Genomic DNA, 16,032 nt, shown 5'->3' on the forward strand with positions numbered 1-16,032 from the left:
AACTTTTCATAATAGCAATTTTCAATATTGTGAAAAATAAAGCTACATACTTTACTCTTGAGTGAAATTCAAACTTTTTGACATACCTCGTATAATATTCATAAAATTTTATATCTGATGGTTGAATCTTAGGCTTTGGACCATGCAGAGCTTTTTATGAAGAATGACTTTTTTTCGTAAAATTAATAATAAAAAAGTTTTCCATATGGATACAACTTACAGGGACATACATATATATATATATATATATATATATATATATATATATATATATATATATATATATATATATATATATATTCAGATAAAATTAAGAAAACAATGTATGAGGGGTCTAGATTCAAAACCGGACATTTCCACTTTATGTCATTCTGAGTAAACTAAAAAAACAATTTACAACTTTACTTTTCCGTATCTCAAATTGAAGGAAAAGTCCACTTTTGCATCTGAACCAATTCTTTCACACTGAATTACATACTAGTAGGAACTGTCCACTTTTGCTCTTTATCAAATTGTTAATACATGGATCTTTAATCACAGATTACAGATACAGAGGTGTATTCAACTAATTTTGACCAAAAAGTGGAAATGTCCATGCCATTATCAGGATTATTATCTAAGCGTTGTATTTTCTCCTTACTTAAAAAAATTCTATGGAAAAATTAAATTGATGATTTTGTTTCATAGTCGTGTCATATTATCCCGGAGTTATCAGTAATATTTTGTGGTTTGAATTATTCGAATATCTCTTTTCTTGTAAGAGCTGTACCATTTTTTGTAAATAAAAACACTGATTGACTCATAAAATAGAGGTTGGATTGATAAGATTAGAATGGCCCGCATGCAGCCCAGATCTCAATCCTATTGAGCATTTATGGGATGAATTAAAAAAAGCTATTCGGCGTCATCCTAGACCCCAGAAAATTTGGTACAGTTATGACCCTGGTAGAGGAATATCGGGCTATTCCCCAGGCAAGGATTACACATCTTTTTTCGATGCCAAACAGATTGCGAGCAGTCGCTGCTGCAAGACTTAGACATACCCGCTCTTGAATTTTTTTGTTTTGTTGTTAATTTTGTTTTGTTTTGTTAATTATAGTACGTTAGATACTTTTAATTAAAAAAAAAAAACGTTAAAACAGTGTTTTTATTCACAGCTCTTACAAAAAAGGAGATATTCGGATAATTCAAAAAATAAAGCCTTAGCGATACCTCTAGTAAAATACAAAAGGAGTATGAGACAAAATCAGCCCTTTAATTTTTCCACAGAATTTTTTAAAGTTAGGAGAAAATACAACGCTTCCATTCACCCCCGTATAATGCCATCTAAGCAAACATTTTTCTGGAATAACAACAAACGACATCAATACATGTACCTACAAACTGATGCAAGAATATTGAAAATCGGAGTACAAATAAGAAAGTTATAGATTGTCAAACTTAATCAAAAATTTTGGGTGGCGGAATTTTGTGCCGGTGAGTGTATATATGTATATATTGTTATATTTCTATTTGATATGAAAATTAAATTTTGATAATTATAAAAAGGATTCAATTTAATATAAAATATTTTCAATTTTCTCAACCACGGGCATATAAATGTAGAACAACCTGTATACAACAAATTGTTATATTTAATTTTAAGAAGTGATTAAACGAAACTCGGGAAAATGCGCTTAGAATAAACAAAGTGAATGGCGCGTACCATTATCGTTGTTCGCGGAAGGTTCGATCATTAGCCTATGCTAAATAAGACTCAGTTGGAATCGATAATAGGTCATTATCGTTGTTCGCGGAAGGTTCGATCATTAGCCGATGCTAAATAAGACTTAGTGGAAATAGAGAATAGGTCATTAAATTTTGTAAATAGTAGAAAGTAATTTTAGAATGGGAATTAACTATTTCTTTTTTGAAAACCATTAAGCATATTTAGAAAGATTAAAAATTGGTTTTGAGGAATACTGCGAATGAGAGTTGATGGTGGAAGGTTGATTTGTGAATCTGGAAGGGATATTTAGAAAGTAGAGGAATGACTGAAAAGAGAGATCAGAATGTTAGGAGCTGTCGAGAAGAGAAGTCCAGTAGTAGACGGTAGTGTACGGAGAGTGAGAAAGCCGGTGTAGTTCCGTGAGTGTGGAGTATCTATCGTGGAACGAGAGGTAGGCCAGGTTGAGAGTAAAAGAACCTCCTTGAGCCAAGAGTGTCTCGGTAGCTGATTGCAGTTTCGAAAAAGGTAGAATACAGCATCACGACAGAAGCAGGTACGAGAGCTATACGAGCTAGTTTTCAAAGGAGAACATTACTGAAAGCCAGGACGAGGTTTTGATCGCAGCCAAGGATAGCAGGAAACGGGTCTTGTGTGAAGACATTCTCAGTTCACCAGAAAAAGGTCAGTCTCATTTGTTTGGACATGAATGTATGGGTTTTTCGTATTAAATACCACATTGTAAATTTAAGAACATAATAAATAATACCAGAAAAGCTTCATCAAACTTAAATAGAATTGTTGCTAATAAATCCTAATAGTTAAATGTTAATAAAAACTTTCAATTGGAAACCAAAAGGAAATAAGATTCCCATTTGTAAATGTTATGTTTTAAGAATAATAAGATCTAGCACATATTAAGTAGTGATTGCCTTTTAAATAAAATAAACAATAATTTGATTATAATTGTAACCCATATGTGTGTATTATTTTACTCTTTTCTTTCCTATCCCGATTAGGAACCATTGAGAAATACTTAGAAGCCACGAGAGTAAGTAATTAATTTTATAATTCGCCCTGAGATTGAAAACATATTGATATGTGATCTGGTAAATTAATTAGATTATTATTAATGCTTTGATTAAATTAAATGACAAATAAGAATATTATCTCATATCAATAATCAAGATCACAACAACTGTCGTCCAACGTGGAAAGCATTGTAAAGTATTTCTAGTGGCAAATTTGAAGGATAGAAAGAGTAAAGCCGGTATTTGAAAATTTATATGCCTGTGGTAAAAAGTGAGATACTTACATTTGATAACATAAAATTTTAGATCTCTTTAGGTACAAATTTTACATAACTGATTTAATATTTTATTTTTACGATATTTACATTTGATATATTTATTGACAATTTATAATATTTGGGTGAGAAAAAGTCGTCTTGGTAACATACTAGTAAAATTTCATATTTGGCGGGGACAGTACTTCTTGAAAACAAATGTCTGTGACAAGAAGCCAAAGCAAAGACAACAAAAAACAAAAAGAACATTCAAATCAAGAGAATAATTCAGACCAAGAAGATATTTTAGACACGACAATCATGGCATCAGAACACCAAGAATTATCAGGAATAGATAAATTATTACAAATGATGCAACTCCATTCACAAAGAATGGAACAGAAAATGGATGAAATACAACAAAAACTGGATGACAATCAAAAAGAAATCAAAAGCAAAATAAAGGAAATAACGAATTGCCAGAAAAAGGAAATAGAAAATTTGGAAAATAAGTTGAAAAATGCTATTCAAGTAGACAGAGAAGAAGTGGAAAAAAGAATCACAGAAATAGAAAAACAAGTCACCGAAAACCGGACGCAACAAAATGTAGGAGAAAGAAGAGAAATGGTTATACATAGCACAGATGACGTGAAGATAAGGTTTGGCGGGGATGTAAGAAGATTACACCCAGTGCCGTTCATAAATAGCCTAAAGGAAGAAGTTAACTTAAAAAATTTAATTTACAAAATACCTAGGGTAAATTTAGTGGGCTCAAACAAACGGACATTGGCAACTATAAATGAAGGCATACGAGTAATGGTACGACTGGGTAAGAAGATGTATGCACTACAATGTGTAATAATGCCAAACATGTCACATGACATGATAGTAGGAGTTGACGAATTGGCAGAAAAACATGTAGTGATAGAGTTTAAAAATAACACGATGAATCTAACAGAAGAAAAAGAAGAAGAACAGGACAAGGAACAGGAGAAACAAAATACGGACGAATCAGGTAAAGAACAAACAGTGGAAATGAATTTGGCAACGAAGCAAGGACAAAGAAGAAAAGGGAGAAAAAGTCAGAAAAAGACAAAAGAAAATGAAACCTGTGGCTCCTCAAAAGAAGAGTTGAGCCCAGAAGAAGAAAAATTGAGAGTATCAAAAGCAAAAGAAAACTGGGATTCCTCAAAAGAAGAGATGAGCTCAGGAGAAGAAGAAATAAAGCTAACAAATGAAAGCGAAAAAGATATGATCGAAACAGTGGCATTTGAAGAGGAGGCATATGAAAACGAGGATGCAGAATGCACGGTAAAAGTATGTGAAAAATCTGAGGAAAAAGACAGAAGATTGAAATGGGAAAAAGGGAAAGACAACATAATAGCCGACACTCTAACACAGGATGAGGACACTGAAAATAAGGAAACAATTACTGTACAGGTGGGACTAATTAGAGTAATACAAGAAGAAGGGGTATAAGACGTAGATTAAAATAAGGAAATATACAGGGAGTTGGTTTTGCCTCGAGAAAATTTATTTAAAAATGCAGATAAATTTTATCGAATACAAGGCGGGGATTTGTTATATTTCTATTTGATATGAAAATTAAATTTTGATAATTATAAAAAGGATTCAATTTAATATAAAATATTTTCAATTTTCTCAACCACGGGCATATAAATGTAGAACAACCTGTATACAACAAATTGTTATATTTAATTTTAAGAAGTGATTAAACGAAACTCGGGAAAATGCGCTTAGAATAAACAAAGTGAATGGCGCGTACCATTATCGTTGTTCGCGGAAGGTTCGATCATTAGCCTATGCTAAATAAGACTCAGTTGGAATCGATAATAGGTCATTATCGTTGTTCGCGGAAGGTTCGATCATTAGCCGATGCTAAATAAGACTTAGTGGAAATAGAGAATAGGTCATTAAATTTTGTAAATAGTAGAAAGTAATTTTAGAATGGGAATTAACTATTTCTTTTTTGAAAACCATTAAGCATATTTAGAAAGATTAAAAATTGGTTTTGAGGAATACTGCGAATGAGAGTTGATGGTGGAAGGTTGATTTGTGAATCTGGAAGGGATATTTAGAAAGTAGAGGAATGACTGAAAAGAGAGATCAGAATGTTAGGAGCTGTCGAGAAGAGAAGTCCAGTAGTAGACGGTAGTGTACGGAGAGTGAGAAAGCCGGTGTAGTTCCGTGAGTGTGGAGTATCTATCGTGGAACGAGAGGTAGGCCAGGTTGAGAGTAAAAGAACCTCCTTGAGCCAAGAGTGTCCCGGTAGCTGATTGCAGTTTCGAAAAAGGTAGAATACAGCATCACGACAGAAGCAGGTACGAGAGCTATACGAGCTAGTTTTCAAAGGAGAACATTACTGAAAGCCAGGACGAGGTTTTGATCGCAGCCAAGGATAGCAGGAAACGGGTCTTGTGTGAAGACATTCTCAGTTCACCAGAAAAAGGTCAGTCTCATTTGTTTGGACATGAATGTATGGGTTTTTCGTATTAAATACCACATTTTAAATTTAAGAACATAATAAATAATACCAGAAAAGCTTCATCAAACTTAAATAGAATTGTTGCTAATAAATCCTAATAAAAACTTTCAATTGGAAACCAAAAGGAATTAAGATTCCCATTTGTAAATGTTATGTTTTAAGAATAATAAGATCTAGCACATATTAAGTAGTGATTGCCTTTTAAATAAAATAAACAATAATTTGATTATAATTGTAACCCATATATGTGTATTATTTTACTCTTTTCTTTCCTATCCCGATTAGGAACCATTGAGAAATACTTAGAAGCCACGAGAGTAAGTAATTAATTTTATAATTCGCCCTGAGATTGAAAACATATTGATATGTGATCTGGTAAATTAATTAGATTATTATTAATGCTTTGATTAAATTAAATGACAAATAAGAATATTATCTCATATCAATAATCAAGATCACATCAATATATACCTTTCATTTTTTTACCAGCCCTACGGGCAGCCTCATCACAGCTAGCCTCATCGCAGCTTGTACTGGCTGAACTGTTAGACAGCCTACGTTTTGCGGTAACTTTCTCTTGAACAACAACTCTTTGTTGTGGTAAAAACTGTTGAGGTTGTTGTGGTTGTGGTAACAACTCTTGAAGTTGTTGTGGTTGTGGTAACAACTCTTGAGGTTGTTGTGCTTGTGGTAACAACTCTTGAGAAAACTTCTCTTCTTTTCCTGGTAGCTGAAAATAATTTTTGTTTTAATTATATAATTTTTGTGTCAATTAATAACATATCATACCATAAAAAAACCTTACCTTTGTGTAACTATGTTCTTCGAATCCTACATCCTCCAATTCACTTAAGTCAGTAGTGGTGGTGCTGGTTGACGCTCGGTGTACCAGTAATTTCTCTGGAGGTTGGTTGACATCCTCACTGTCTGGAGGATCAGTATGAGAACTTTCCATTCCATACACCGCAGCATCTCCCATAATAGAAACAATTTTTAGTTCGACGTCCGTTAAGACCACTTTTAAAGGCGGGCCTCCTCCTGTTTGCGCCAAACTACTTTTGATGGTACTTGCCTTTTTTTTTACTTTATTTTTTAAGTCAATCCATACCTATCAACAAAAAATAAATATATGAGATAGGTATGTTGTCTTGTGATGTTTAACCCCTTCGCTACCAAGCTTAAAGATGAGTTGCACAGTATTATCAACGAATATACATCCTATAGAAGAAGCTTTTAGATGAATCAGATGGTTACGTTTATAAGCAAGCTTGTTGACGAGGGATGATGCGGCCAGAGTGCGGGCGGTGGTAGTCCGTAGTCGCTGTCAGGTATGCACCGCTATAGCACCTACTCAGTTGGGACTCAAAATACTATGCTAAAACGTTACATGGCCGCACCCTTCTACTCACTATATATTATTTGGTATTATACCAGATTTAGCGAAAAATACAACTTTTTGAAAACACTGTTTTGCATGGTCCTTTTGAATTGTTGGTGCCTTGGAGAACAAACTTTCGTCATAGATTATTCTGGAATAATGTCTCAATTTAACATTGCTACACTGAAGAACCGCAGGTTGAGAGCTGATATGTTGTTTCTATTTAAAATTCTAAACAATGCTATTATTGTCCCTCGTTATTGGATAATGTGTACTTAAACACAATACATAGAACTCGACACACTGTACTCTTTTATATTCCTTTTCATAGGACTGGGCCTAGATTCCGTGCACTGTAGATATCTACAGTCGCTTTCTATCGATGGCAATTGTCGTGAAAATGTTTGAATTTTTAGTTTTAATTCAAATATTTTCTTGTTTTACTAAGTATCACTTCAGCATCAATTAGAGTATAACCTAACAAAACTAGAAAATAATTCAATTAAAGCTAAAAATTCAAAAATTTTCACGACAATTTACGTCGATAGAAAGCGACTGTAGATATCTACAGTGCACAGAATTGACGGAGTCTAGCCCCTGAGTATGCTCGTCATTTTCCCTTGTCGAGAATGCTCAGCTTTTGTAATGACATGCTACTTGATCCATTCTGTCCAAGCATTGGCAACTTGGGAGTTTAATGATTTAAATATGTGATATTTTCGTTCGTTAATTTTTTGTACATGATCTTTACTTTTACCATTTTTTTGTATTCTTTTGTAAATGGTTTACCGTTGAAATAAATAAATAAAAAAAATAAATAATTTACCATAGGCTCCTCACTAAGGACAACCCATATAAAACAAAAATTATAAATAAATAAAAAAAATGCCAGATTATAAGATAAAATCAATTTTGTATCCACATATGCATACACTGGTATGTGGGAGAGCTACTCTCATGTATCCACCTGTGAATACATGGTAGCGAAGGGGTTAAAATTAAAAAATTGAACAGAAGAAGGTCTATGTATTATAAAGTCTCTACAACATTTATGCTCAAATCAAAGTATGTACTTACTCTTTGCCATTTTTGGCTAGTTTTTTTTGGCCCACTTATACTATTAAGTTGGGTGGATAGTACCTCCCACATCCCTGTACGAATTTCTTTGACATGATGGCCAAGAAGTTTGCCCTTGGCAAAATCTGGGTTGTCTTCCATAAACGCCACCATTACTTCCTTCTGCTCTGTTGACATTTTTGTGGCAGCCTCGTGATCTATGAAAATAAAATCCATATTTGAATTTGATTCTAAATTCGCAAACCCAAACCACGTGCAAGTGTAACACTAACAACAACAACGATGAAAAGGAAAAGTGGTAGAACGTAGAGGTAGAAACACCGAATATGTGTTCGGTGATAGAAACGCCGGAAACGTAAACAAAATAATTCAAAATTCAACAAACGTTGCGTTTGCGCAGTCAATAAATAAAAGGGCCAACCTAAATTCTGAGCAGTGTCAACATGATAAGGTTAATATTCCCAGTTGTAACTAATATCGAAATGAATAAGAATCGCTATAAATTGTGACTGTCATAGCGGAGTCGAAATTAAATTGCGACGTCGAAATTAATTGGAATCAGGCCCCCAGTCTGCTACGTGCTGTCAACTGCCATCCAACATTGACAGAAGGTCGAGATGGGAGTTCACAGACAGGTAGAGATGCGAGTGTCTGCAGATACATATAAATACATGACACGCCCTACCTTTAATAAACATTAACAATAAGAATTAAGAACATGAACTTAAAATTAACATTTAGCATAAGTATTGTAAATGCTGAACTTATAAGTCAAATTTTTTGGGAGGTTTTATTACATGACCATAACGCGTCACTAATTCATGTTTTCCCTTGTAACCATGTACCTACATCATGGCCAGATTCCTCTCCCATGCCATTATCAGGATCTATATTCAAACCACTCTCATTTTCTCTTGGTAATTGATTATGTTGATTTTCACTAAAAGTTTATGGTTGTGGTTCCCAGCCCAGATAAAAATACAGGGTGTTTAGTAAAGAATGGGCCATAGCTTAACCTTAGATTCCTGAGGTTAAAATAGGTCGATTTAAGCTAACTTACCTTAGCGCAAAAGTTGATAATAACCGAAATACCGTCAAAGTTAAACTTTTATTTTTTATTATTGAATAGTTCCTGACAGGCATGGGACAACAACAAGAAATTTGGAAAGTGGTGCTGGTACTGTAGACCCTACTAAATTATGTTAAACAAACGTTTCTGGCTACTACCAGAAGCGTACAACGGGGAAACGTGAATGGTTGATCCTTCCAAATTCTACGCCACTGGCGGAATTTCTATTTTAGTGAAATTTTTTGATTCTCCAATACTATCTATATAAATAACATACTCTTTATTCGTAACGATAAAGCCATAAGTTGTCGAGATATTTGAAGCTAAAAACGACGGAGCATAATACATTAATCAAAAATAAGTGTACCTTTTCATATTTAACTTCAAATATCTCCAAAAATAATGACTTTATCGTTACGAATGAGGAGTATATTATTTGCATAGAAAGTATTGGCGAATCTAAAAATTATGCTAAAATAGCAGTTTCATCAGTGGCGTAGAATTTGGAAAGGGTCAACCATTCACTTTCCCCTGTAGTACGCCTCTGGTAGTAGCCATAAACGATTATTTAACATAATTTAGTAGGGTGCACAGTATTTCTGCCAAGTATGACACGGATATGTCAAGTTATTTTAAACTATTCTTTTTTTTAATAATTTATTCTTTATTTAAAATTTTCAGAACAATTTGTGCCCGGTACTATAAAACTATTTGATATATCCTTATAATACTTGCCAGAAAGTGTAGGTACTGCACACCCTACTAAATTATGTTAAGTAATCGTTTCTAGTTAATACCAGAGTCGTACGACAGAAAAAAATGAATGGTTGATCCTTCCCAAATTCTATGCCACTGATGAAACTGCTTTTTTTGGCATAATTTTTAGATTCTCCAATACTTTCTGTGCAAATAAAATACTCTTCGTTCATAACGATAGTCATTAGTTTTCGAGATATTTGAAGTTAAAACTGAAAAGGCACAGATTAATGTATTATGCTCCTTCGTTTTTATCATCAAATATCTCGAAAACTAATGGCTTCATGGATTTAAAGAGTATATTATTTACATAGAAAGTATTGGAGAATTAAAAAATTGCACTAAAATAGAAATTCCGCTAGTGGCGTAGAATTTGGGAAGGGTCAAACATTCACGTTCCCCGTCGTACGCCTCTGGTAGTAGCCAGAAACGTTTGTTTAACATAATTTAGTAGGGTGTACAGTACCAACACCACTTACCAAATTTCGTGTTGTTGTCTCATGCCTATCAGTAAATATTCAAAAATAAATAAAATAAAAGTTTAACTTTGACACCCTGTATTTCGGTTATTATCAACTTTTGTACTAAGGTAAAGTTAGCTTAAATCGACTTATTTTAACTTTAGCAATCTGCGGTTAAGCTATGGCCCATTCTTTACCAAACACCCTGTATAAACTTCTTTCAAACTTGCAACAAGTTTGATACATCAAACTTGAAAGCTTGCTGCAAGTTTGTCATGGCAACTCTGCAAACTTGCAGCAAGTTTAATCAAGCTTTCTAGTTACAGTGTGACAAACTTGCATGAAGTTTGTTTTTTCAAACTTGATATAATAAACTTACTGAAGGTTTGTTTCGACATATTAGCCACAACTTGAATAAAAAATACAATACAATTTTATAATTTTTTATTAATCACTAAAATAAAATCTAAAAATACAATCTATTATCTAAAAGTATTCATTGGAACTGTTAGGAATTACATCTTATATTGTAGGTATGTGTGTAGTGTTGGAACAGACCTATAGTAGGTAGTTTGTACAGTGACAGTATCTAGTGCGCACATTGTTCAGGGTCGCGCAAGCGCAATATGTAGTCGGTAGAGTGACATGAAGAGGTACACATCGAACATGGCAACGTGAAGCATCGCATAGTGTAACATAGTTAGAATATAGAAGTTAGCATGTAGTTTATAGGAAATAAAGTTATTTAGAACTAAAGCCGTTGACGTTAATAACTCGCAGGGCTCCCGCAAGGCTGATTGGAGCCCGCGTGCGTGATATATTTTAGCGCCCTTTAAATCTACTATACAGGGTGTTAGTAAATAAGTATGAAAAATTTTAAGGGCTAATTCTACATGAAAAATTAATACCAGTTTGCTCTATAAACGTATGTCCGCAAATGCTTAGTTTCGGAGATACGGAGTGTTGAAATTTTTATTTCAAACTGCCAATTTATTTATTGCTCTAAGACCAGTTGAGCTATAAAAATGAAATTTGGTGAGTTATAGGAGGTAGTTATTACGAATTTTTTGACATACAATTTAGAATTTTGTATTCATCATTGGCGCGCCTACGGGCAATGATCTGAATTTTTTTAAAGAAAAAAATAGTACGCCACTGAGATATTTCGAATTAAAAATTATTTTTAAATTCCTCGTCCAATTTATGATAAAAAAGCTTTCTTGCCTTTTTTTCATATGATGCACCGTTTTTATGCAGAAAAATAAAACATCTTGGCGCGTATTTTTCATTTCTTAATGAATCATCAAGAACTATCCAATATAATAATACTAAACTAGAACAGTAACAGAAAATATTACTAATAAGATTTCAAATAGGTGCAAAGCTGCAAGAAATGTTTAAAATGATCTCCTTTACAGATAACAGAAGAATTTTATATTCATCATTGGCGCGCGTACGGGTAATGGTCTGAATTTTTTGAAGAAAAAAATAGTACGCCACTGAGATATGTCAAACTAAAAATCATTTTTGAATTCCTCGTTCAATTTACGACAAAAAATCTTTCTTTCCTTTTTTTCATACGAGGCGCTGTTTTTATACAAAAAATAAAACATCTTAACGCTTATCAAGTATTTGAGGTAGTTTCCATATGCATAGAAACTTAGTTCAAATACTTTGTAAACGTTAAGATGTTTAATTTTTTGCATAAAAACGGCGCCGCATGTGAAAAAAAGGCGAGAAAAATTTTTTGTCGTTAATTGAACGAGTAATTCAAAAATGATTTTTAGTTTGACATATCTCAGTGGCGTACTATTTTTTTCTTCAAAAAATTCAGACCATTACCCGTACGCGCACCAATGATGAATATAAAATTCTTCTGTTACCTGTAAAGGAGATCATTTTAAACATTTCTTGCAGCTTTGCACCTAGTTGAAATGGTATTAGTAATATTTTCTGTTATTGTTCTAGTTTAGTATTATTATATTGGATAGTTCTTGATGATGTATTAAGAAATGAAAAATATGCGCCAAGATGTTTTATTTTACTGCATAAAAACGGTGCATCATATGTAAAAAAGGTAAGAAAAGTTTTTTATCATAAATTAGACGTGGAATTTAAAAATAATTTCTAGTTCGAAATATCTCAGTGGCGTACTATTTTTTTCTTTAAAATAATTCAGACCATTGCCCGTAGGCGCGCCAATGATGAATACAAAATTCTTAATTGTATGTCATAAAATTCGTAATAACTACCTCCTAAAACTCACCAAATTTCATTTTCATAGCTCAACTGGTCTTAGAGCAATATATAAATTGGCAGTGTGAAATAAAAATTTTAACACCCTGTATCTCCGAAACTAAGCATTTGCGGACATATGTTTATAGAGCAAACTGGCATTAATTTTTCATGTAGAATTAGCCCTTAAAATGTTTCATACTTATTTACTAACACCCTGTATAAAACTAATATTTTTGAAAAATTTAAACGCAGAATGAAAGACTACATTATTACTGAGACCGAAAGTACCTGAAAACTTCTATGTTTATTTTAATAAGTTATAGGGGTGAAAATAAAAGAGAAAATTTAGTGAGATTTTTAATAATTGCAAATATTTAATTCAAAAGAAACTTTTTATTTATTTTAAGGGGCTGTAGGCCCTCGGCAATAACGTTATCTTTCATTCTGCGTTTAAATTTTTTAAAAATACTTATTAGTTTTCTCAGGATTCGAAAAAAATTAATACATTAAAAACACATTGAAAATTTTGACAGGCGACATTTTGCGCCTTTCCTCTTAAATTTTTTTGCAACATTAATGAAGCACCCTGCATATTAAATTAAAAATATACATTTAAGTAAATAAACAATAATGTTTTGTCATTTCAAACAAATTTTACACATACATAACTAGGAACCATATGGGAAACTGTTTTATTATTAATTTTACGAGAAAATGTTATTCTTCATAAAAAGTTTTGCATTGTCTAGAACTCAGAACGCAACCATCAAATATCAAATTTTATGAATCTTATACGAGGTATGTACGTCAAAAAATATGAATTTCGGTCAAGAGCAAAGTACGTTTAGTTTTCACAATATTGAACAGTTGTTCAGCATTAAAAACTATGTTTCTTTATGCAATTAGGTACATCCTTCTAATTGAAATGAGGCCCTTAGAACACAAGGGTTATAAGTGACAATTTTAGAAAATCCGATTGTAAATACAAAAATGGACTCCCAAACACTTAGGTATAAAACATGGGGCTTCAAACTTTCTACATAAACTAACAATAAAATTATCAAAAATGACATGTCATTGAAAACATGCTAAGTAGTTCCTACCTAGATTTTTTAAATTTGTCTATAACTTTGAACATTGTTTTCTCAAAACTTGTCACTTATACCCCTTGTGTTCTAAAGGCCTGAAATATTGTGATCTAGAAAGGCACTTTACTTTTGATCGAAACTCATATTTTTTTACATATATTATAGCACCTGATGGTTACATCTTAGATTTTAAACCTTGCAAAGCTTTTTAGAAAGAACTTTTTATTTTATCGTACATTAATTGTACTTTTCAACAAGGCCCTTTTCATTTATTAGAAATAATGTGATAATTCTTTTATTATTCATAATTAGCCCTTTTCAGTTATAATACATATTGTGATAACTCTTTTATTATTATCAATTAATTAATCATTAGCAATAAAAGAGTTATCTCATTATTCATAATAAATTAAAAGGGCGTTGGGTATCTGTAATTTAAGAAAAAAAATTCAATTAAAAGGATTAATTGCATATTAAGACATAGTTTTTAATTAATTCCAAACAACTTTTCATAATAATAATTTTCGATATTGTGAAATATAAAGGTACTCTTGATCGAAATTCATATTTTTGATACTCATAAGATTGACACAATTTTATATTTGGTTGCATTTTAGATTTTAGACTATATTATACAAAGCATTTTATGAAGAATAAATTTTTTCTGTAAAATTAATAAAAAAGTTTCCCATATGGTTCTAACTTACGCAGACACAATGTCTTAATTACTTTCTTTTTTTTTTCAAAATAAATTTTAAATTGTGGATTTTATTAGAGGAAACTCGATTATAACTATTTAAAATGAATTATTATTATTCTATGCAATGATTATGATACTTACCATTTTCACAATTAATTTAATTTCCACACCACTTAAAATAACAACACACGAAAACAAAAGTTTAAAATCAGGGCAGAACAAAACCAACAAATATTGCAATAATAGTCGTAGGTAATTATTAACACCAATATAAAATAAAATTTTAAACCTTTCACTGCAGGAAACCACCCGTTCACCAGTAACAGACTAAGAAATAATGTTTGTGCCTAACAGACGCATATACGAGAAGGGAAAAGATACTCAAGTCAAATACATAATCATAATTCATAGAGTATTTGTAAACTTAAGGGTAATTATCATAAATTCGAGTAAAAGATTCACTTTATACGAGTAAAACTGCTTGATCCAGCAAGTTAGATCTTCATTTTGTTGGTCTCCAGATGTTTTTGTGTTTTGCATGTATCTGATCTTGCTTCGGCCGTATGTCATAACTGGCCTAATAACTGACATATATTCGGGCCTTTGTTTGCACTCTTACTTGTTTGTTTTTCCAAATTGTGTCGTTTAGGCATCGGGCCGTTCTACTGGCTTTAATTATTTGTTCTTTTACCTCTTCTTCGATATTGTTGTCAGCTGATAGATTGATTAATTCCCAGGTATTAGATGCCAGGATGCGATGGGATAATTATTGTTATATATCCAGGCGAGTTAAATTTGGTACAGTGCAACCAGAGTTTCCAGAAACCTCAGATGCACAGAAAGAAATCGAAGGTGAATAAAGTCATTCTAGCCTCAGCCGCATAGTTTCTTCGTGCAGCGAGAATATAGTGGTGTTGGAGGTCAATAGACATTCAAAGAAATTTCTCAACAGGAAACAAAAAAAGTTATCAACCTAAGACAAAGTTAATAGAAAATTTGAAAGTATAATTCTGTACTAAGTAAAAAGGTCTTGGGTGAAAAATATCTATTTTGACAAGTTTTTAGTACGAAAAAAAGTAATAGAAATCGATCTTTAGTTCGTTTTCATATTTTATTTTATTTAATCGAAAAATTTTAATATCTATTTTGAAATTAACTATTAAATTCAACTAAGCATTAAAAATCCATCACGTTTACATAAGTTTACAAAACTTAGTCAAAATAGATATTTTTAACTTAAAACCTTTTTACTTATCAGTACAAAATTGATATATGGGTTATATTAAATTTTACAAAAAAAAATACAATTCATATTAAATAGATCAACGTAAAAACACTATAGTTTTAATTATTACTTTGTTTCTCAGTGTAACTCAAATTTCCTACTGTTTTAAACAAATTCCTCATGACTTTTCTTAGTGTAGTGTGAAGTATTACCTCTACCATTCTCCGACCGATATTTCTGTCCCCTAAATATCAAAGGAGCCGACAGGTGCTTTCGCTTCTTGTTGGATGGAGTATTCTTTGCTATTACTAAGTATGCATGCGGCCCGCTCTTGGCCCCCCTGCTCTAGACGATAAAATTATATTATCGTCACATAACTAAATATATTGTGTCAAATTTAGTACCTATATTTCAGCTACACTCATCGGTTAAATTAACCGCACACCAAGTATTTCTTTCAATTTGCAGAAATTATCAATCTTGGACCACATTTTATGAAAGATACGGTGAAAACCACCTTTGGGGAAAACAAAACAGTAAAATA

General features: G+C 32.3%; 1 protein-coding gene across 1 annotated transcript in view; it reads right to left on the reverse strand.

The window, feature by feature from the left end:
* The window catches only part of LOC126882661 (zinc finger protein OZF-like), a 69,491-nt gene that overhangs the window by 14,020 nt on the left and 39,439 nt on the right, over positions 1-16,032 (reverse strand). The window contains exons 2-4 of the mRNA XM_050647645.1: positions 7,952-8,148; positions 6,302-6,604; positions 5,968-6,226 (exon numbers count right to left, since the gene is read on the reverse strand). Of these exons, the coding sequence (XP_050503602.1) occupies positions 5,968-6,226; positions 6,302-6,604; positions 7,952-8,148 (759 nt within the window). The remainder of the gene's footprint in view (positions 1-5,967; positions 6,227-6,301; positions 6,605-7,951; positions 8,149-16,032) is intronic.

This window comes from Diabrotica virgifera, chromosome 1 (genome assembly GCF_917563875.1).
Source record: "Diabrotica virgifera virgifera chromosome 1, PGI_DIABVI_V3a".
In the NCBI taxonomy this organism is placed as follows: Eukaryota; Metazoa; Arthropoda; class Insecta; order Coleoptera; family Chrysomelidae; genus Diabrotica; species Diabrotica virgifera.